The sequence below is a fragment of the Trachypithecus francoisi genome, unplaced genomic scaffold (genome assembly GCF_009764315.1).
Source record: "Trachypithecus francoisi isolate TF-2019V2 unplaced genomic scaffold, Tfra_2.0 Lachesis_group10, whole genome shotgun sequence".
NCBI lineage: Eukaryota > Metazoa > Chordata > Mammalia > Primates > Cercopithecidae > Trachypithecus > Trachypithecus francoisi.
In genome coordinates this window covers 433,559-457,721 of record NW_022681455.1, presented here as the reverse complement: position 1 = coordinate 457,721, position 24,163 = coordinate 433,559, and the positions used below count along the sequence as shown (strand labels likewise).

The 24,163-nt window shown below is 39.9% G+C and overlaps 1 protein-coding gene across 5 annotated transcripts in view; it reads left to right on the top strand.

Moving 5' to 3' along the window:
* The window catches only part of EXOC2 (exocyst complex component 2), a 200,271-nt gene that overhangs the window by 44,322 nt on the left and 131,786 nt on the right, over positions 1–24,163 (top strand). For all 5 annotated transcript variants that reach the window (XM_033216034.1, XM_033216031.1, XM_033216032.1 and 2 more), the window contains 3 exons: positions 11,973–12,133; positions 17,078–17,254; positions 20,195–20,321. In XM_033216034.1, the coding sequence (XP_033071925.1) occupies positions 12,016–12,133; positions 17,078–17,254; positions 20,195–20,321 (422 nt within the window). In that variant the 5' untranslated portion in view covers positions 11,973–12,015. The remainder of the gene's footprint in view (positions 1–11,972; positions 12,134–17,077; positions 17,255–20,194; positions 20,322–24,163) is intronic.

Sequence of the window (24,163 nt, the reverse complement as noted above, 5' to 3'; positions counted from 1 at the left end):
ACCTAATAAAAGTTCCTAATTCTTATTTGCATTAACTTTCCTTACATGAGTAATAATAGCTGTTTTACCTCTTTATCCCTCTGCTTTCCAAAGATAAAATTAATTTGTGGCCAGGCATAGTGGTGCGGGCCTATAGTTCCAGCTACTCTGGAGGCTGAGGAAGGAGGATCACTAGAAGCCAGAAGTCGGAGGCTGTAATGCACCCTGATCACACCTGTGAATTTCCACGGCACTCCAGCATGAGAAACACAATGAGGCTCCATCTCTTAAAAAGGAAAGAGTTAGGGCCCAGTGCATTGGCTCATGCCTGTAATCCCAACATGTTGGGAGGCTGAAGCGGGCAGATTGCTTGAGCCTACAAGTTCAAGACCAGCCTGGGCAACAGAGCAAGACCCTATCTCTGTAGAAGAAAATATAAAAATTAGGCAGGCATGGTGGTGCATGCCTGTGGTCCCAGCTACTTGTAAGTCTGAGGTGGAAGGCTTGCTTGAGCCCAGGAGTTTGAGGCTGCAGTGAGCCGTGGTCACACCACTGTACTCCAGCCCAGTTGGCAGCGATACCTTGTCTCAAAAAAACAGAAAAGAAGAGTTTTTTTAAAAGTGTGTGGTAGGTGCTTATGGAATAGGCTTATTCGCTTTATTCCTTAGTGCTTTCTTAATTGTCTTAAATGACTATGAAGTTAAAAGACTGTATATTGCTTTAGTTAAACAAATGAGGTTTATGACAGGCAAAGTCAGACTTGTTGACCTCTGTTTAGCGTATTTATATAAGAAAGACCTTATGACAAATGTTTTATGTCATGGTTTTATGACAATTGGAATATTTGCAAGGAAAATTTGTAGACAATGACAGCTGTAGACTACAGCGTTCCTTTAAACTCAAAGGAGTCTGGCATGGGTTGTCAGACTGAAAATATTCAGAAACTGAATTCTGTTTCCTTAAAGCCTTAGACTCTTTCCTGAAAGTGATAATAAATTATTTCATTCATTTGTGATTTTAAACGTAAGAGCATTACCTGTTGATAAGAACATATCAACAAACATAACATACTACCATGTAGTATGTCTTTAACTGAAGGCAGGTTGAGAGGAGACATCTCTTCCTATAGTTCGTTCACAAATTACTGAGTGTGTATTATGTTGCAAGAACTGTTGTATGTGCTATGCATACTGCAGTGTGAAAGGCAGGTATGTTCTTATATTTGTAAATTAAATGACAGGTCTTCCTGGCATAATGGTCTGTTCTGGTTTGGGTATGTGTAGGTAATTCTTCATGGTAAGGAAATAGGATTGTTGCAAATGAACCAGTGTAATGCATGCTGGCTTTTCAGTTGTCTCTGCTTTGTGCATCTGGAAGACACCTACATGTACTCTTGAGTCGAGTCATAAGTAAGAAAATAGATCAGAATTTTTGATTCATGAGTATCCATGGTGGCCCAGACATTACCTTTTATTACCAGACATTACTTTTAGTTGGACAGATTTTGAGGGTAACATAGTTAAGATGAAGAGCCCTGTGTAAATGACCTCAAAATGGATTTGAAATGGAGTAAACTGGAATTTCCCTGCCCTAGTTTTTTAGTTTTGCTTTCTTTGAGACCAGAGGTATTCTAATTGCAGTTATGTTTCACACCAGAGTGAGCCAGAGCCCTAGTCACTGGGGAAACAATGAAGGTTCTTAGAATGTGAGCAGTCACATTCACAAATGACCTCATAGGACACATGGTGGTTATAGAAGGAAGAGGACACTAGACTTTTACAAATTTCTTACAAATTAGGACACCAAGGATCTGGTCTCACAAGTCATCAGGTGTGTGCTCTTGAAAAAGACACTCAGCATCTCTAGGTTACAGTGTCTTCAGATGAAGAGACTAGATTCCAGCTAGGTCAGGTCTCCTTTGGCTCTGATTCTGTGAAGTACCAGCCCTGCTGATAATCAAAACCACCAAGGAGCTCTGCCAGTCTGATATTTCTACTAATCATCTTTTCAGTAATATTAATGTCAATGGTAATTATTTTTATTAGGTTTTCATACTACTGTTTTTCTGGAAACAAGGAGAGCAGTGTATTTCTACTGAAAAATTTGGTTCTTTATGTGATCTAGACCAGAATCTGAAAGTACTCTCTTGTAACCACATGCTTATTTAATTTGTGCTGTAATACTGAGGACATAGCTTAATAGTGTCAAGAAGATAATTAAATCACCACTCAGTGGCAGCCTCATGTTCCATGCCAATTGAGGAAAGTATTTTCCTCTCACAAATTGGTTTGTAAGCATTAATGAGGTGGGTTGATTACCCACATTTTGCTTAATATTTGCTTTCCCTGCAGTGTTTTAGTATCTTGGGGCAACATGATGTCTGTTTATTGAAGCCGTCGTTAAAGAACTTTGTGTTGAAATATGCCTTTGTTCTCCCATAATTTTTTATTAATATGTTACCATACTAAATCTCATGTTTTATCAATTTATAATAGTTTTCTAGCACATTGGCAAAACAAGCTTTCCATACTTTTGTCTGTTTAGAAGCATGTTTAAAGAGGTAGCAATAGTGTATGCCAGTAAAATAATACTTCCAAAACATATAATTTTATATAAACTTAACTATTAAATTACCTAGTATGTTTATGTAATATCAGTTTATTTATTGCTTATTAGTGCATTTTGCTGTTGTCAAATGTGAAAATAAATATTTATCTTTCAACTTTCAGGAACAATGAGCCTAATATGTTGTTTAGCAGGATAATGTTAATGGGATGTGTTTGTGTTTAATTTCAAAATATTACCAAAGCATTATATTTGGTAACTTTTTATTTTACTGTAACTTCAAACTTACAAAAAAGTTTCCAGAATAGCAAAAGTACCTCTTATAAACCCCTTCCTTCCTTCATTCTGGTGAACAGCAGCTCCAGTAAGCCCTTTAACCACAGCCGCCAGTTGTTTCCTTTTTCCCCAATTTCTGTGTCATTCTGTCCCTCTGTCTGCATATGTTTTTGTGAACCACTTGAAAGTGGGATGTGGCATCATTACTTGACTCCTAAATACTTTAGTATGTAGTTACTAAGAATAAAGACATTCTCGGCCGGGCGCGGTGGCTCCCGCCCGTAATCCCAGCACTTTGGGAGGCTGAGGCGGGCAGATCACAAGGTCAGGAGATCGAGACCCTTCTGGCTAACACGGTGAAACCCCATCTCCACTAAAAAATACAAAAAACTAGCCGGGTGAGGTGGCGGATACCTGTAGTGCCAGCTACTCGGGAGGCTGAGGCAGGAGAATGGCGTGAACCCGGGAGGCGGAGCTTGCAGTGAGCCGATATCCTGCCACTGCACTCCAGCCTGGGCGACAGAGCGAGACTCTGTCTCAAAAAGAAAAAAAGAATAAAGACATTCTCTTACATTATAGTACAGTTACCAAAATCAGGAAATAAAATACTGGTACCGTACTGTCTAATCCGAAGTTGAAACAGACAGACATGAGGAGTGTTTCTTGATATGAATCACTGAGCAGGATCTGTGAAGTCCCCTCAAAAAATACAGACCCCAGATCACATCAGCAGGGACCAGCAGACAAAGTCGGATTGATAGGCGTTCCGTAAAATCACCTGCACTCTTTGAAAATGTCAAGGTCAAGAAAATACTAATCTGTAGTGCTCAGATTGTGTGGTTTGGACAGTGGGCACCGCTTCAGTCTGGCTCTGTGGCCTTTTGACACATACTTCCTTACTGGCCCAGCAGAATCGTTCAGGCTTGTCTTGTCCTTGCCCTGCAGTCAGCCATTTCTCCAAGGTCACTGGTTCCTTTTATTGAAAAATGGTATTTGGGAGTTAGATATGCTAATTGCTCCTGTTACAGTGTTGCTTCTAGCTTCTCTGTGTACAAAGCTAGAAAATACACACTTGCACACACCCAGAAATCTACCAGTACACCTCTTTGTCACATACCGTGTTGAAAACTGAGTTCGTATATCTGCCTTTGTTAAGTCTCCTCAGATCTTTTGCTCAAAAAACAAACAAAACTGGGTTGCTTCCTTCGTTATCAAATTTCAAAAGTTCTTTATGTGTTGTTTGTACAAAGTCCTTTGTCATTTGTATCTATTGTGAATATTTCCTTCCAGGCAGTAGTTGCCTATTTATTTTATCTTGGTAAGCAGAAGATTTTATTTTGGATGAAGTGAGAAAATTTAGTATTTTTCATTGTACTTGTGTTTGTCATATTGAACACAAGTCTTTACCCACACCCCGGTAATGGAGATACTCTCCTATATAGGAGATAATTTATAGTTTGTAATTTATAATTTTATTTTTTATGTTTATGAGCCATTTTGAAATAATTTTTGTAAGTGATGTGAGGTTGCAGTTAGCATTCCTTTTCTTTTTTCTATGTAGCTATCCAGTTTTTCCAACACCATTTAAAATATTTTTCTTTCCCATTGAATTACTTTGGTGCCTTGTCAAAACCCATATAGTCATATGTGTTTGTTTCTGGATTCTAGTCTATTTCATTCATCCATTAGTTTATCCTAATGTCAACAACACTGCCTTGATTACTGTAGATTTGTTATCAGTCTTGAAGTCATGTACTATGTTAAAACTTTTTTCCTCCTCCTAAAATTGGTTTGGCTCTTCTAGATCCTTTGAATATCTACTGGAATTTTAGAACGACCTTGACAGTATCTCTATATAAGCTTGCGTGAGTTTGTAAATCAGTTTGGGGAGAATTGATACTTTAACAACATTGAGACATCTTTAATGTAGAAGTCTTATAAAAACTGATTTTTATAAATTGACCATGAATACTAAGACTTTGCTAAATTCAGCTATTAGTGCTATTAGTTGCTTAGTACATTTCTTAGGATTTTCTATATAAGCAATCATGTTATCTGCAAATAGATGTCTCCTTCTTTATTTGCCATCTTTCTGCTTTTGATTTCTTTTTTTTTTTTTTTTTTGAGACGGAGTCTCGCTCTGCCGCCCAGGCTGGAGTGCAATGGCCCGGATCTCAGCTCACTGCAAGCCCCGCCTCCTGGGTTTACGCCATTCTCCTGCCTCAGCCTCCCAAGTAGCTGGGACTACAGGTGCCCACCACCTCGCCCGGCTAGTTTTTTGTATTTTTTAGTAGAGACGGAGTTTCACCGTGTTAGCCAGGATGGTCTCGATCTCCTGACCTCGTGATCCGCCTGTCTCGGCCTCCCAAAGTGCTGGGATTACAGGCTTGAGCCACCGCGCCCGGCCTTTTGATTTCTTTAATTCGCCCTATTGCACCACTAGAACTTCTAGAACAGTGTTGAATAGGCAAGGAAAGAGGGATATCTTTTCTATATTACTGTTCAAAAGGGGGAAAGCATTCTGTATTTTACCATTAAGTGGGATGTTAGGTGATCCTCCCCACTCAGATAGTTCTTTATTAGATTGAGGAGATGCTCTCTACTGCTAGTTTGTTGAGAATTTGTAATCATGAATAGTTTTTAATCATGGATTTTGTCAAAGGCTTCTTTGACATCTATTTAGGGTAATATGTGGTTTTTCTTTTAATATGGTAATTCACAGTGATTGATGTTTGAAAAACTGGCCTTGCTTGGTTGGAATAAACACTGCTTGATCATGATGTATTCCTCTTTTGCTTTTTGAAATAATTCATATAGGCTTGATATTTCTGCTTCCTTAAATGTTTTACGGAATCCATCTGTGAAGCCATCTAGGTTTGAGTTTTCTTTGTAGGAAAGTTTTGATAATTAATTTAATTTAATCTTTCTGAAGATATTGAGATTTTCTATTTCATCTTGTTAGTTTTGGTAACTTGTCTTTCAAGGAATTTAGTTCATCTAAGTTGTAAAATGTATCGGCATAAAGCTGTTCATTATCTTTCTTTATTACTATTTAAATGTCTTTAGTATCTGTGGTTATCCCCTCTTTTATTACTGAAATTGATCATTTTTGTTTCATTTCTAGAGAGTTTTTTTTGAGACATCAATTTATTAATTATTGGTGAAGAACTTTTGGCTTTAATTTTTTTCAAATTCTTTTTACTTATGTTATTGCTTTCCACTGTTTATTTTTTTCCTATTTCTGTCATTCTGCTTCCTTTTCCTGCTCTCCCTCCCCTTTACTTTGAGTTTATTTAGCCCTTATTTTTCTAGTTTTTTTTAAATGTGGAAACATAGGTTCTTAATTTTAAATATTCTTTCTCTAATGTAAGATTTTAAGTTACTCCTTTGGTGGCATTCCACAAATTTTGATGTATGTTTCTTATTCATTTCAAAATATTTTGTTTCCCTCTTAATTTCTACTTTGAATGTTGAGTTATTTAGAAGTATATTAATTTCCAAATACTTGGATACTTTTCTGGATATTGTATTGCTATTGCTAACTTAATTCCTTTGTAGTCTTTGGAACTTCGATCTTTGGAATTGCCTGTGACTTATAATGGCCCAGCATCTGGTCTACCTTGGTGAACATTCCAGGGACACCTGAAAAGGAGTTTTATAAAGGTCAGGTCAGGATGACCAACAGTGCTGTTTGTATCTTCTATGTTTTTTGTTTGTTTTTTTAATCTAGTTGTTATTCATATTGAAAGGGAATATTAAAACCTCAAACTATGATTGTATATTTATCTCTCCCTATCAATCCGTTTTTGTTTAATGTGTTTTGAAGCTGTTGTATTAGATGCATACAGTTTTGATTGGTATGTCTTTCTGATGAATTTGTCCATTCATAATGATAAACTCTCCTACCAAACTGCTTTGTGGTATCACTTCCCCTTCAGACTGAAGAACTTCTTTCAGCATTTCTTGTCGTACAGATTTGTTTGCAATGAACTTTTTTTTTTTTTAACTTGAAAATGCCTTTTACAACTTTAATTTTGGACTTTTTTTCTTTCAGTACTTTAAAGAACTATATATCTTTAGATAAATCTATTTCTATAACTATATTGATCTATAATCATGTTCACTGACTGTTTCTTCAAACAGTTCACTGACTGTTTCTTCTTCTACCTACTGTGCAGCCTAATCAGTGTAGTTTTCATTTCAGATAGTATACCTTTCAGTTCTAGAATTTGCATTGCATTTCTTTTTAAAAAATAATTTTATAATTTTAATTCCTCTGTTTAGAATAGCCATCTGTTTATTCATTATGATTACATATATTTTAATAACATTTGTTACAGACTCTTTTAAGTTCTTATCTACTAATTCTTCTGTCTGGTTCATCTTGGAGTCCGTTTCGGTTATCTGCTTATTTGCTTATAAAGAGATAGGAAAAAATCCAAGTGTTTTTCCTACTTTCTACTTTCACACAGCCACTAACTCAGTACACAGTCCTGATACCAGGTGTGCGTGAAGTTTTCCCCACACACCAAGCAAGCAGCTCTCCAGCAGACACCAGCTAGAGATCCTCTAACTCAGTTCAGTCCTGACATGATCATGCCAGATCCACAGCTTGAGGATCGGGGATATAAAATTGATCAAACATGTGTTTTCAAAGAAGAAACAAACAAAATATCTAAAATTTAACACAGTGAATGTTAAAATTATGTAGTAGAAGTTTAATAGAAGGAGGGATCAGGGAGACTAAACTAACATTTGAGCATGACTTGAAATATTGGTACAGATTTAATAAACTTAGAGATTTCTCTTTAGTGGAAAGAGGGTGAATGACATGAATACAAGCACGTGGCGGGTTCATAAGAGGTGAATGGGCTCATGTGGGGAATGTCAGAGGAGAGGAATGGTGGAGATGAAGTAGGCAGTGTTGACGAGTCCAGCTGTGACAGGCTTTGAACCGATGTGGAGGAGGTTGTGGGCTGTGCAGACCACAGAACAGTGGATTTCATAGAAGATTATTTTAAAGGTAGGGAGGATATTGATTAACTCCACATTTTAGAGAACTAACTGGCATTTGCTGAGGGTGGAATGCAGTGGAGAGATAATGGGGCAGAGTTACCAGCTATACGTCTGTTGTAGCATTGAGGGGAGAAGACGAAGGTCTTAAGTGGGAGAGCAACAGGAGGGAACAGTAGGATTGAGAGGAATAGTTGATTTTTGATTCAGACAAAAGATACTGAGTATTTGATTCAGGTGGTGCCAGAGGCCAGGAGAGGAACTCAAGGTAACTTTGAGTTGTCTCATTGGGTTTATTGGATGAATGATAATGTTTTTCTGGACTTCCTTTTTTGTTGTTTCACCATTTTATTTGTATTAAATAAGTTATGTAGGCAGGATTGATTAAATCTTGTTGGATTGAACTTAATCTCCAGCCCCACCTCTCCACAGGAGGTTGGTTTGCTGGTGCTTTGCTCAAAACCCTAACCCTCTAATCCCATGGTCTTTCTGGAATGGCCAGTCCTACTGTTGATTCATCTTGTTGGCCTATACTATGGTGTGGTTTGAGAGGATCATGAGTAACAAAGACACTCCTATTGCCGGGAAAACACCAAAGATTTAAGACTCTCGCTCCCAGAAACCAGGAACAGAGGTCAAATACTCTATTGTATAACATACCCCAGACTCATTCTGCTGTCTCCTGCCATCCACTGCAACATTTCCAGATTCTTCTAATCTGCCATTTCTTGCTGGTTGGTTTTAGACATTAGCTGTCAGCCTCCCATTACGTGAGATAAAAGATGGTCACTCCCTGGGTTACCTGTCTTTCCTGCCCCCAAACACACATCCATCTTTTGTGCCTTATTTCAATTTTGTTTAAACTGGTGGTCAGTTACTACATTACTATATAGGTCATGTTTCTTTGGACCTTTTTGAAAATTTCAAGAGCTTTTATTCTTGGATTGATGTATTTTCATGGCATCTAGTTCTTTTAGGGGTAAAAAAATTCTAGATATTAATTTAAGATCAAACTTTAGAATGATTTTGAAGTTTTTTTTTTCCCCCTGTGCCTGCTGTCGTTAGTTTGCTAGGGCTGCTATAACAAAGTATGCTAGACCAAGTGGCTTAAACAACATACATTTATTTTCTCACCCTTTTGGAAGCTAGAAGTCTGAGATGAGGGAGTCAATGGGGTTGTTTTCTTTTGAGGGCCGTGAGGGAGTGATCTGTTTTAGGGCCTCTCTCCTTGGCTTGTAGACAGCGTCTTCCCCCGAGTCTTCGTATATCCTTCCCTCTGTGTGTGTCTGTCCAAATTCTTCTAATAAGGACACCAGTCACACTGGATTCGGACCCACCCATGGGGCCTCATTTCACCTTGATTGCCTCTTTAGAGACCCCGTTTTCAAATACAGCCACATTTTGGGGTACTGGGGCTAGGTTTAAAATAGGAAATTTGGCTGTGGCGGAGTGAGGTGGGTGGGCATAATTCAGGCCATACAAGATCTGCAGTATGTTTGTTCTGTGTTTTTTCTTGTTTGTCTTTCTTCCATCTTTGTCTTACATATCTTTCTTCATTGCCTTTGGCTGTCCAGTGTTGGGGGTCAGAAAACGGTACCCTAAAATACGTTGCTTTGACATTCTGCACGAAGGAAGCAGCCTCAAGCCCTCCCCGCAGCCCTCCTGTCTCTCCCAAAGCACAGGATGAGGCTGTGCATCTGAAGTTCCCTTACCTGCGGAGAAGCTAGACTGACTGAAGAAGAACACATTTGCCTTCAGTTTCCTCCCTGAAATTTCATTAATCAGAGAAGATTAAAACTCACATCATAGAAAAAGAGACTGAAAATCAAACACTGCACCTGGAGCCCAGATGGACTTTGTTCTCAGGTCCTATTTAATTCTCATAATTATTTATTAACTACCATCTGAGCATTGAACCCATTTATTCCCCCTAAAAATTATTTACTGCCCCTCCAAATGGCCACATTTCGCCCCTCCTCCCTTTCCCTTTGAAGAAGGGTCTGTAAGCATCTGGGCCGCACTGGTTTGATCGGTGACCATGCTCCTGCGAGTCCCCAGGGCTTATGCACATTAAAGAAACGTGTCTGCGCTTTGCTCCTGGTAACTAGCCCCATTCATCTCCAGCAACCCGTTAGAGGGCAGAGGGGAAGCTTTTGCTCACGGCCTCTATAGCTGCCATGATTTAGAGTGAGGCTGTTAACAGCTGATTTGATTGAGTTTGTGGGGGCAGTTTACAGTGAGTGGCTTTTCCGTCAGGTGGTAGGAGGACAAGTGGCCCTTCCCTTTTTGCAGGGAAGACACTCAGGTGTCAGGATCTTTGGGTCTTACTTTCCTAGGACTCTTCAGTTTCTGCAGAGAATAATGCTTCAGTTGTGTGGACAGGGTGGGAGTGGCAGGAGGGGCTTACACACCTCACAGTGGCGAGGGCAGGAGAAGGGAGGCAGCCCGAGGAGTCCCACGGCTTGCTGCACAGGTTCACCCCAAATCCCTGGTCAGCCTGCCCCCAATTTCCCACACCTCCGCTGTGCTGGGGGTCTCTAAGTCCTGGTGCTCTTGCTTGGTTTCTTAAAAGACTAGACTTCTGTTCTCCTGACTGTGAAGGATGGAGGCAGGGGCCAGGGAGTCTCACTTTTTAGTCCATAAAGATACAGGTCACCAGCAAGTCTCACTGTTCTGCTCTGAGTCTCACCCCACCTTCTGGGGCATCTGAAGCCCTGAGCACTTGAGTTCTCAGGGGTGTATTAGTAAAATATTATTATTATTATTATTATTTGAGACGGAGTCTCACTCTGTCACCCAGGCTAGGGTGCAGTGGTGCAATCTCGGCTCACTGCAACCTCCGCCTCCCAGGTTCAAGCAGTTCTCCTGCCTCAGCCTCCTGAGTAGCTGGGATTACAGCCATGCACCACCACGCCCGGTTAATTTTTATATTTTTAGTAAAGACGGGGTTTCACCGCATTGGTCAGGCTGGTCTCGAACTCCTGACCTCGTGATCCGCCCTCCTTGGCCTCCCGAAGTGCTGGGATTACAGGCGTGAGCCACTGCGCCCAGCCAAATTTCATTATTTATTGCTTGCCTCCTGTATGCCAGCTACTGTGCTTTCCAAGGATTATCCTATACGTTCTTTACAATAACCTTATGAAATGCTTTCTGTTACCAGCTCCATTTTGCATATAAGAGGAGGGAGATTTAGAACAGATTTAGTAAATGGGAGCAACAGTACTTGAACACAAGTCTACCTGGTCTCAGAAATTACACTTTTCCCTCCTCTGTTATGCTTACAACAGTTAGCAAATTAATGGTTCTGCCTATATCTACATTCTAGGTTTTGTAGAAATGTCAGTATATTGCATTGATTTGAGCATGTTAAAAAACAGTTGCACACCATATAAATACAAAAGTAAAGTGAAATCCAATACACCTATGGGAATGTAAATGTGTTTTTCTTTTTTTTTTTTTTGTTTGAGACGGAGTCTCGCTCTGTCGCCCAGGCTGGAGTGCAGTGGCCGCATCTCAGCTCACTGCAAGCTCCGCCTCCCGGGTTTACGCCATTCTCCTGCCTCAGCCTCCCGAGTAGCTGGGACCATAGGCGCCCGCCACCTCGCCCGGCTAGTTTTTTGTATTTTTTAGTAGAGACGGGGTTTCACCGTGTTAGCCAGGATGGTCTCGATCTCCTGACCTCGTGATCCGCCCGTCTCGGCCTCCCAAAGTGCTGGGATTACAGGCTTGAGCCACCGCGCCCGGCCGTGTTTTTCTTTTTATGAGTATAGTTCTCCTTTAAACAGCCCTGGGGATAGAACAGGAGAACAGTTCCTAGTATCAGTTTAGGATTCAGCAGAGGTAGTCATGGAGCTACATAGTGACATCAGTTTCTCTCTGCCCCTGTGCTGGAAGGTTTTAGAACCCAGGGCTTAGCTTTCTGTTATTCTCACGTCTTTCTTGCAATACTAACCAGAGTGTCCTTAGGAACTTAATGTTCAGTAGATGTTGGCTGATTGGCTAAATGACCCCTAAAAACTTCAAAACTCTGTGTTTAAGAATACTTTTTATATTTTGGTACTGACTGTCTAGCATTCTTCTATTTTTAGTCAGTGCTTATCTCAGTTGGCTCTAATCCTTTTCTCTTTCTCTTTTAACAGATTACTTCTGTAACAGGATCACCAGTTTGCTCCGCAAGGCACGATGTCTCGATCACGACAACCCCCGCTTGTGACCGGCATCTCTCCAAATGAAGGGATACCATGGACAAAGGTCACAATCAGGGGAGAAAACCTGGGGACTGGCCCCACTGACCTCATAGGTAAGGGCAGCGGCCCTGCGACGCGCCTGCTAGTCGGATTTTTATGTGGACGACGGAGACAAGATACGTAATTTTCCAATAGTGAAGGTGATAGGACAGACATCTTTGTGATCTCCACAGAATGCTCCAGAAAGAAGAACGAATTACCTGGCTTTCTGACTTTTTTGTAAAAATCATTATTTTGTCAAATCTTGCCTTATATTGTCTTTCACATCCTTCAGAAGGTTTCCCAGCGCTGATATTTGCCTCCGAATTTTCCACAGCTTTGATGCCTTGATGGCCAAAAGAGCTGCTTTTACATTTTTGCTCTCATTAGTTTTCCTTCCCTTGTCTGACTTGTCTGTTACTTCTCAGGGGCTCTGTGAATTACACCTTTTCTGTTCCTTATTGCTCTTCAAAGCAAGTCTCAGCCCCGTCTCCCGGTGACACGGGCAGCAGTTGGCTCTCTCCACTCCGCCTGGCGGGCATGTGTCCTCGTCGCGATCTGTGGATCCTGTCGGGAGCAAGCCAAAGCTTAGTTTTTAGGCTCAGTTTATGTTTTTTATCTTTTCTAGCGGAGTCGAAGCTCAAGGTCATGAATGGTTAGAACACCACACAGCCAGTCGGTGTGGTGTAAATATTTTTGGATGTTGGCTTGCATGGCACCCTTCCCCCTTCCATGATGTGGAGGCCTCTACTGATGGCCTGTTCTTGAAGCACTCAGGTCTGCCAGTGCTTCTCAGCCCCGGCTTTTCTGAATCTCCCTAGAACTTTAAAAGTAAATTATTTGACCTATTAAGTTTCAGTCTCTAAAGATGGAGCCTAAACATTATTTTTTAAAATATACATGGCTATTAGGGACAGCCAGGGTAGAGAGTTTTAAATACAATTTTATGGCCAGTTATGGTTACCTGCCTGTGAACTGCTCAGGTGGGTATACAGATGCATTCCGAACGAGGAAGGCAAAGACCTCTCTATGTGCTACGGAATGTATCTTCTGGCTTCCCATATAGATTTCTTCTAGACTCAGACATTCTCTCTAATCTTTTCTGCACTGATGACGGACTTGGTGGTAAGGTCCTGAAATCATGAGTTGGAACTTGCTTTTCCTGCATTATGACTGCTGGTTGATACATTGGTTTTTGGCCATCCAGAAAACTCTTTAAAAAGTGAACGAGAGCTCAGCACTGTGTGGAGTGACTTGAGTTTTGCACTGCCTAGCCAATTCTTTTTGTTGATGTTATGTCTCATGTGATATTGTTTTCTCTAACTGTGACCGACATCTCTCCAAATGAAGGGATACCATGGACAAAGGTCACAATCAGGGGAGAAAACCTGGGTAGTTTTTGATTGTTTAGTAAACATCACTTCAATTTATTCCTGCAAAAGTAGTCTTATCTAATCCTATGCCTTGGTTTTTGATAAAGCTCATTCCAGATGTTTCTTTACCTAAGTGGAAAAATCCCCAGAGTGTTTGGAAATCTACTCACACGGGTAGGGGTTCTGTCCAGGATTTTTGCTGGCACTCATTGTGAGCTCCAAACATGACAATGGTCTAGGTAAATTTTAATCTTGTTTTAGCTTCAGGCAATGCTGTTCTTATTTGACTAAGCATGTATTACTTTTCTTTTTGTTGTTTTTCGTTTTGAGATGGAGTCTTGCTCTGTCACCAGACTAGAGTGCAGTGGTGTGATCTTGGCTGACTGCAACCTCCGCCTCCTGGGTTCAAGCGATTCTCCTGCCTCAGCCTCCTGAGTAGCTGGGACTACAGGCGCCCGCCACCACACCCAGCTAATTTTTGTATTTTTAGTAGAGTTGGGATTTTACCATGTTGACCAGGATGGTCGCAATCTCTTGACCTAGTGATCTGCCTGCCTTGGCCTCCCAAAATGCTGGGATTACAAGCATGCACCACCTTACCTGACCCATGTATTACTTTTCTAAACCATGCTGGTTCAGCTTTCAACCTGCCTTATATATTGCCAAGAAACCATTTTTTAAAAAAGCAAACTTAACCTGCTAAATAATTTAAGTGTTTTTAGCTCAGATGATATCTACACTAGCCAGGCAAAGCACTATAAAAAGTACTTTACTTGGGATTCTATGAGTTACTTTTTTTTTTCTAAAAGGTGCTGTTATATTTCATGAAGCAGATTTCTTGCATAACTTAGGAAAATTGTGCTTAAGAAATCAAGAAATAGGTCTTGTGATCTTTTGTCATAACATTTAAAATGATCTACTTGGATCTATGTTTAAATTATTTACTGATTATTCATTTTTTTGGAGTAAAAATGCATAACAGATATTAAATCAGAGGAATCGTGAAAGCAACTGAGACCCAATGAATAAACTATTGTTCTAGGGGCACTTCTGTGCTCACGTGGACCTTCATGCATATCATTCAGGTTTGCTCATGTGAACGTTTTTTAATACTTTATATCTGAAGTTTGCTCTTATTCCTCAGTTTTAATCATAAGGTAGTTCTCTAGCAAGGAAATTTCATTAGGGATGACTTTTTTCTTTTAATGAAGATACTATTTGTATTTTTACATTGCTCCCTGACATTAATTGTTGGGTTATTCTTCATTCTGAAGTGAGTTAATGTTTAAAAATCACAAAAGTCTGATATTAAAATACTTAAAAATATTAAGTTTTCTGTTGACCTGGAATGATACCAAAATATCTCCTGTCAAGAATTAAGCAGGTTACAAATTAAAACATTTGTTTAAAAAACATATAAACTGGTTTTTATATGCACAAAATCACTTGAGCAAGTAAACGCTGACATGTTAGCAGTATTTCTCTTGCAAGGTGGAGTTTGGAGAGGCTTTCAGTCTCTTAAGTTATTTAAGTTTTTCATGACAAATTATTAGAAAAAATATCACAGACATACCATCCAATTATTTTGAAAACAATAATTTTGAATACTGAATACATTTAAAAACGTGTTACTGTAATTAAAATATACCAATAGAAACCATAGTCCCAAAGAAACCATTAAATCCCATTATTAGAAAAACAAAGTTGCAGACATTAGAGAATTACAGGTATTTCAGAGAAACCCCTAAAATTCGTTATTTCAAGCAATGTATCTTTAAAGCATAGCTGCTTTTATCTCTTTGTGGTTTAACAGCCTTTACTAAATAGTTCTTTATGTCGGAACAAAAGATGGTTTGACTTTGTCCCTCCATTTTAAAAGTCAGATTTGGCATTACTTGAGGTATTTCTGGTATCTGAAAAAAAGCCAAAAGGAAACATTGCAGTTGCTAAACCTTACTGCTGAGCATTATTGAAAATTAAATAATGAGAAAAGAAAGTGTGAAGTGTCTGCGGGGCGTGGTGGCTCCCGCCTGTCATCCCAGCACTTTGGGAGGCCCAGGCAGGTGGATCACTTGAGGGCAGGAGTTCGAGACCAGCCTGACCAACATGACGAAACCGTGTCTCAAAAAAAATACAAAAACAAAAACACAACAAAACAAAAAACTAGCCAGTCATGGTGGTGGCACTTACCTGTAGTCCCAGCTCCTTGGGAGGCTAAGGCTGGACAATGGCTTGAGCGTGGGAGGTAGAGGTTGCATTGAGCCAAGATCACGCCACTGCATTCCAGCCTGGGCAACAGAGCAAGACCCTGTCTCAAAAAAAAGAGAAAACATTAAGTGTCTGTGTCTGTGCTACATACATTCTGGTTTCTTCTCTCCATAAATATTAATTCCATTGGTCTCTGCTTTGTGGAAACGGAAAATCTAAAGGAAGTAAGTTGGAAGGCTGGCTGGCCCTGTGGTGCCGTGCTGGTACCCCCGGGGTGTAAGTTGGAAGGCTGGCTGGCCCTGTGGTGCCGTGCTGGTACCCCCGGGGTGTAAGTTGGAAGGCTGGCTGGTCCTGTGGTGCCGTGCTGGTACCCCCGGGGTGTAAGTTGGAAGGCTGGCTGGCCCTGTGTGCCGTGCTGGTACCCCCGGGGTGTAAGTTGGAAGGCTGGCTGGCCTGTGGTGCCGTGCTGGTACCCCCGGTGTAAGTTGGAAGGCTGGCTGGCCCTGTGGTGCCGTGCTGGTACCCCCGGGGTGTAAGTTGGAAGGCTGGCTGGTCCTGTGGTGCTGTGCTGGTACCCCCGGGGTGTAAGTTGGAAGGCTGGCTGACCCATGTGGTGCCGTGCTGGTATCCATCTGGGGTGTGTGCCTTATTCACTCCGTCTTTCGGTGCCTCTCGGTTTGGTATTACCTAAATTTTATTTCACATGGTATGAGGGAGGTGACATCATGAGTTGACCTTTTGGGAGTGGAGGCTCTGTAAGAGCAGAAGGTAGTGTAGCGACAGTTTCGTTAGGAAAACACCAGGGCGGGAGGAACTAGCATGCTAGCAGCTGATACACCTACGTAACAGTGAGATAGTAATCCAGTAATGCCTGAGCACACTTCACTAGATTACCATACTCTTGGTTATGCTTAAATAAAAAACCTACTTGAGTTCATTCTGTAATACTGTGTGTAAGTGAACACTAGAAAAAGTATGTGAAGTTTTTTCAGGAAGATGGGTGAATATAGAATGTTTTTAGAAAATGATACGTAAATTTATTAATATACTTTAAATTCTACGTTAATAACTGAGACTTCAAATAATAGCAATAGTTTCCATTTTATTACTTCTGAAAGCATTTTAAGATTCTCGTAATCTAAGTAATCTGGAATGCCTAGAACATAGTTACTGTGGTTGTTCATTTTCTAATTCTACTAATGTTTGAAGAAACTTAAATGTAGCCTAAAATAAGTCTTAAATATTAGAGGAAAAAAACAGATAAGAGGAAAAATCAATAGAAATAACAGTATACCCAAATAATATTGGGTATATTCAATAATAAATGTAATTATTGAATAAGAAAATTATTGCTAGATTTTAAAAATGTAATCTACATGATTAAGGTCTTATTGTTCTTGTCTTTGGATTTTTTAATGCACGTGTGTTTATTTTCAGGCTTGACAATTTGTGGACATAATTGCCTCCTGACGGCAGAATGGATGTCTGCAAGTAAAATAGTATGTCGAGTGGGACAAGCCAAAAATGACAAAGGAGACATTATTGTCACCACTAAGTCAGGTGGCAGAGGAACCTCAACAGTCTCTTTCAAGCTTCTGAAACCTGAGAAAATAGGTAAAGTTTCTCATGGGTTTATTCTAAAGAAGAAAGTAAACGTGAGTTTGTCTTTTAAGATGTAAAACTGGTGGATTTGTGTAAAACTTACCTACGTGCATATCTCAACTTAGATTTAGTTTATGTTTATTTTGACAGGAGTGGAATGTTGGTTAATATCTGTATTACTTTCGGGAAGGCAGTGTGCTGAAATAACAGTCAGTGAAGCCTAAGGATGACGATCGTATGAGAACTGCTTTTCTGAGTTCTTCAAATCTGTTCGTTCATTTGATGTACTGGTTTGGGTTCCTTGATCTTGAATATAATGACATTGCTTTAAAACTCTTAAACAAGGTTTGAGGTGGAAAATCCTGATTTGGCCAAATTAGTCATAATGTATCTAAACAACATTCCCTTTTCCTTCATTTTATCCATCCTTCAAGGCCCAGATGATACATTTCTTGGCTTGGCTGGTTCTAACCCCACGTGAATGATACTCACTCTTCTTTGAACCACATAGCACTTGACGTTTTCCTTCTTTATGCACTGACCACTTGCTGCCTTCTGTTAGCAGTGTTAGGAACTTGGTCTGAGAAGTCATGCTCTTCGAATTCTAACCTGGGCTGTCTTACCATGACTAAGTTTGTAACTTTAATGCCTTGTTTCTCCATGAGCGAAAGTGGAATAATACTGGCTACCTCATAGGATTAGCTGAGTTAGAACACAAATGTCAAGTGCTTAGCCTAGTCCCTTACCCAACAAATTAATAATTTCTAATCATCTTTCTTGTAGCTATTTCTGTGCATGTCTCTTTCCCTTTTTAGAATAAGAGTAATGTCAGATTCATCTTTGTGGTCCTGTAATGTCTTGCACATGGTCAGCATTTGATAAATATTTGTATAATGTGGGAATATCTGAGGCATAATTAAACCCAGCCAGTACTTCTCTTTATGAAGAAAATAAATAATTTTGCAAATTTTTTCTTTTAAATCTTAGAGCATAGAGGCTTTCTGCAGCATTGTTCTCCACAAATTCCTAGATTATTTTTATAAATAAAAATTCAAGGAATTTCAGGGAAAATTCAGAGTGGACTTTATGTATGTACATGTACGTGCATGTGTACATATATACATATATAACATTTCCATTTTTGTTTACTTTCTTTAGTATCTTCAAAAACTAACCTGTGAAACTAAAGCAGGAACTTGTTATACAGTTTTCTAGAGAGAGGAACTTAAACATTTTGATAAAAATCTAGTATCTTATAATCTACATAGCAGGTAAAGAAAACTTAGGTAAAAATGGTAATTTTATTATTCTAGAACACTCAGCTCAGGAACTGGCACATAGTAGGCTTAGTAAAGGTTTCTTTTTTTGTTTTTCTTTTTGTTTTGTGACAAAGTCTTGCTCTGTTGCCCAGGCTGGAGTGCATTGACAAGATCTTGATCTCGGCTCACTGCAACCTCCGCCTCCCAGGTTCCAGTGATTCTCCTGCCTCAGCCTCTGTAGTATCTGGGATTATAGGTGTGCGCCACCACGCCCAGCTAATTTTTGTATTTTTAGTAGAGACAGAGTTTCACCATGTTGGTCAGGCTGGTCTTGAATTCATGACCTTGTGATTTGCCCACCTCGACCTGCCAAAGTGCTGGGATTACAGGTGTGAGCCACTGCGCCTGGCCAGTAAATCTTTCTTGAACTGAACTCAAGAGTGCCTGGACTCGAGCAGAACCTCTGACAAAGCCCCTGTTGCATGCTGGCAGAACCACGAGTGCTGAGAGAATGAGTGGGTTCATAGCCTTGCCGCTACAGGTTGCCTGGTATTCAGACAGCCTTCTCCCATGAAGCTTTCTGACCCTCGCCTGGGGAGGCGGGCACGCTTTGTCTGTGCTCCCTGGCACTTGGCTCTTTTTCTCTTGCAGCCCAGGGCCCTGGAGGCCTAGCGGGTAAGACCTGTGCTAGGTTGAGTGATAAGGAGTTCAGTCCTGTAAAGGAAGATGCTGTTTTTAGAGCTTCTGTTGTCTTGTTCACAGGGTCCACACCCAGTTTTCCCTGAGTAACCTGGTCATTTCCATTATACAAGCCATGCGTTCCTTGAAAGGTGTTTGATATTTTATTGAATTTTGCCAAATTGATTTCAGCCTAAATGGAAAAAAAAAGACCTGCTGTTTCTACCATCTAGGACATTTCCAGCACTGGTAACAGTAAAAAGAATGAGAAATAGCAAGTAGCATATTATTTTTGCATAAGTATTCTTGAAAACATGCCAGTGTTTGTAGAGGAAAAGAAAATAAAAGATGTTTCTTGAGAGCTTTCAAGAACCATTTAAAAAACATTTGGTTTTCATTTGTAGTGAAATGTCCTTAGGTAGCTTATGGAACCCAGAAGCAGAAACTCACAGTATTAAATATGAAATCATATATGCATAATGGTTTTTTGGCATTTGTCATGAACCAGAAGCTTGCCACTGAGCGAACATTGAACTCAAATGTTTTGTGCTTGGGTGTCTCCCAGACGTTTTCCAAGAGTTTACATGATTTCAGAATATTCTCTTGAATAAGCAGATATTATAGGTCATATTTCATCTTACTAACTTTCTGAATTTTTGTGCAGATTTAATTAGCTACATTTAACCATGTTTAATTGTAGTGTTTATTATTTGTAAAATATGTTTGTTATTGCAAAACTTTTTCTAAGCAGCTTAGTTTGTCTTCTCTGTTGAGTAATGTACAATGAAACCATAAGCCAAGAGGTGTTATTTTTGCCTTTTTATAGTTTTTTTAGTGCTTATAATTAAACTAGTAGTCATTTTTAAAAATTTTAGCTGTTAGGTCCTCAAATCTCTTAAAAATTATCCAACAGGCATTTTGTATTAGGTCTTTAAGAAGTAAGGCAATAGGCCAGACTTAGAAGCTGCCTGGGGTAGCCTTCGTTTTATTAAGCATATGCTCCTCATTTCTGTAGGCATTTTGGATCAGTCTGCTGTGTGGGTTGATGAAATGAATTATTATGATATGCGTACTGACAGGAACAAAGGAATTCCGCCCTTGTCCTTACGTCCTGCTAACCCGCTTGGCATTGAGATTGAAAAGTGAGTACCATCTTGCTTTCAGTCTTCTTTATTTTTCAGTTCCTGAAAAGTTTTATATACTTACAGGAAAGGGACTCAAACTCCAGAAACATCCCAGGAAGCACAATGGAAGACGTCTCAGTTGTTTGGAGATGGGTGTTATTTATGAGGTCTGTTTAGCTTTGCTGCAAGTAAACTTTGCAATTAGTTAAAACTTCTGGCTAAAACTACTTTTACGTCTTTGGTGTTTTGATTTTGCATTTTGTGAAAAAGAAAAGTCTTTAGTATGTTATCTAGAGATAGTTAAGTTTAAATAGGTAGATGGCACCTGAAGTCAAAATAGAATACATAATCTACTGTTTTCTTGATTTTTCTAGAAGTATTTTAGAATAGCCAGGTCTAATCTGGTCTTTAATTTTGTCTATAATGTCTACCTCTCATTCTTGCTTAATCCAAGCTTATTTAACTTTAATCATCAGAATTCTGCCAGGTAAATGATATCTTTCAAGATTCCTTATAATTGAATCTAGAGTTTTTTTTTCCAAATTCCTAGTACAGTGTTTTAGTAACTTTTCTAAGTAGTGCCTTTCTACTTAAACATTGACCTGACATATTAATCGCGGCTGATTTATCTTCTGGCCTTAGTGATTCTGCTTGTGGAATTGTGTACTGAGTGTTGCTCTGTAAACTCTCACCAGAAGTGACAGATTAGCACTGTTAATACTTTAACCATGGTTTTAGTTTAGGATTTTCTAGGAATGGGGAAAATTCTCCAATCGTCTCTCTCTGTGGTTGAAGATCATCAGTAATTCAGAAAGCACAGTTCATTTCCACCTGCTGTTCTCCAGTCGTCTCTCTCTATGGTTGGAGATCGTTAGTAATTCAGAAAGCACAGTTCATTTCCACCTGCTGTTCTCCAGTCGTCTCTCTCTATGGTTGGAGATCGTTAGTAATTCAGAAAGCACGCTTCATTTCCACCGGCTGGGGTTTGCCCCTGGCCGAGGGGAGGCAGCGTGCTTGTTTTGGGAAAGTTGGAAAGAGTTGAGAAAGTCTGGGGCTTAGCAGCTTCGGGTGAACTTGGACTGTTCTAGGTAACATCTTTGAAACATTTTGGCAGTATGGGCCATTCTAGAGCTGGTTAAGGATTCCATGCCTCCAAAATTAAGAGTTTAAAGTTTTAGAAGGTTTAGAAAAGAATGGTAACAGTTGGGTGTTGATTTGTCCGTAGTTTTAAGCACGAATAGACTTGCAGTTGATAGTAAGCCCCTTTGTGGGCTGCTTCAGGGCTCTGGAAAGCCAGTCTCTTTCCAACCTGCCTCAGAAGTGTGGAGCAGGAGGCCCTCTGAGCTGTTCTTCATAATCAAGCGCCAGTTTTATACATGGGCAAAAGAAATATGGAGATATACAAAATATATTTGGTATGAGACTTGGACAAAATTATCAAAGTTAGGATTCATTCAGATGTTTACTATCATAAACATGATTTCTTCCACTTTTATTTTGGTGTATGCCCCCCACCCCTGTTCTCTCTGCCTCCTCACCCCTTCTCAGCCTTTGACTATCTTTATTATTCCTGTTGCTGCTACCCACAAAGTGATTTGGCCTGAACTGCCTCTAACAGCAGTGTTCTTAATAAGTTTCAGGTTAATTATTTGATAACATTGGTAATGGCAGTGAAGAATAATGACACTAAAAGTACTTAGCTTTCTTAAAATTTTCTTTTCTTCTCTGAGGTCGTTGGGTTTTGTGTGGGGCAAAACTCTCAATTTGAACTTGGGCTCTGCCAGTTACTAGCAATATGACATTGAGTAAGTTACTTAGCTTCCTTTTGCCTCAGTTTCCTCAGGTGTACAATGCAGTACCTGTTCCTTAGGGTCGATGTGAGGAATCAGGGAGTGAGGAGGTAAACAGCTTCTGAAGAGCCTAGCAAGTGCCTGAGAAGTGTCCATCCTTACAGGATTCTTTGCTCTTCTTGGATATATACTATGCATTGTTCTGCCACACAGGAAAAGTTTTTTTAATGATTTAGGATTCCAGGGTACTAAAGTGTTTTAAAATTTTAAAATAACATGTACGTTTATTCAATAAGTACTTCAGTGGGAATAAAATTAACAGATTTCCTCTGCTACTGTACAGATGGTTACTTAAGTTTCAGAAATATTTGCTCAGCCGTGGGACAAAGTAAAGTATTAAAGGATAATTTTTGAAAAAGGGAAAATCATGATTCTTACACAAATATAAAATGAATAGATGTCAGAGCTTTTATTTAACTCATAATTAAGGAAAGAACCAATAAGATTTAATGTTAAATCCAGCCCAAAGGAAAGTCCAGAGGGGAGACATACGCAATGAGAAATGCCTAAAGATGCAAGACCATCACTCTGTCTCGGAGGGGCCAGTGTGGTGTCCTCACCTGACGTGCATTTCTGTGGACAGGAATCCCTGGCATCGCCATTAGCCCTCCACAAGCCAGCTCTGTCTTTCTAACAGAGACTCAGAATAGCCGATGAACAGAAAGGCGCAGGTCCTGTAGCATCAGGGAACATGGGGAGGGACCTGTAAGCCGTGAACAGACATTCAGTCATCCTTCTGTCCATCTGAAAGTGTTTGGCAAAAGACTTTCAAAAGAAAGAGAGGCTAGATATAGAGAGTCCAGGAAGCAGGAAAATGAAAGATGAAAGTAAGAATAGGTGTAGAAACAAAGAGAAGAAAATGCTTTTGACCAGAAAAATGCTTTTCCAGGTTCCTTTTTTTCTTTTTAGATACTGTCAAGAAAGTTGTGTTTATCTTACTGAATTCTTTGACTTCCGTTAGAGAAATCTTATTTTAGAGAAAGATAAAAGGAAGGAAAGGCAGATTGTAAAATATTAATGTGGGTTTTATTTTGCTGATTTCCTTACTATTTTTCAGATGAAGTCTTTAGTCTTTGTAGAGGATGGGATTGTACTCAGGTCAGGATCCATACTGCCTTTTAGTTCTGTTTATTAATGTCATTTGTAGTTTTTAAAAAAATAATTAAAAACCTAGAGAGCACCTACTTTTTGAAAATGTCAATGTTGAAGGAATAATAGGGTTTTAGTATTATTTGTTTGTGGAAACATATTTAAAAAGGTTTGAGGCTGGGCGTGGGTGTGGTGGCCCACGCCTGTAATCCCAGCACTTTGGGAGGCCAAGGCGGGTGCATCACTTGAGGTCAGGAGTTCTAGACCAGCCCGGCCAATGTGGTGAAACCCCATCTCTACTAAAAATACAAAATCAGATGAGCGTGGTGGCGGGCGCCTGTAATCTCAGCTACTTGGGAAGCTGAGGCACGAGAATCGCTTGAACTCAGGAGGTAAAGTTGCAGTGAGCCGAGATCAGGTCACTGCACTCCAATGTGGGTGACAGTCTGTCTCAAAAAAAAAAAAAAAAAAAAGGGTTTGAAGACTTGTGAGTGCTGGCCATTAAATGCTCCCCTGTGGTTCCAGTGAGTTACCAGATTGCGGTGGGGAGGCGACCTTCAGGAGATAAGTCCATTTGTGGTGATAAAGTCTCGACAGCTGATGGTCTAGTGTGCAAACTGGGAACCTGAGGGGCCCTGCAGTGTGGTGGCCAGTTCAGCCGAATGTGGCAAAGCCAGTGAGAGTAACAGTACAGTTGCCTTGTGGCTCTTTGGGGTGAGTCAGAGTTTAATAAATATTTTACCAGTGGACCCAGCATGCATACTTTTTTCTTTCAGCCTACAAGTTTAACAACTTGGCATTTATTGGCTGTCTTTGGCTGTTAAGACCCTTCATATTCCTAAATTTGTAATTGATGTTTTTTGCACACAGGGTGTCATGATACTTATAAAAATGCTACTAATTGCTCAGAAAAAATAACCA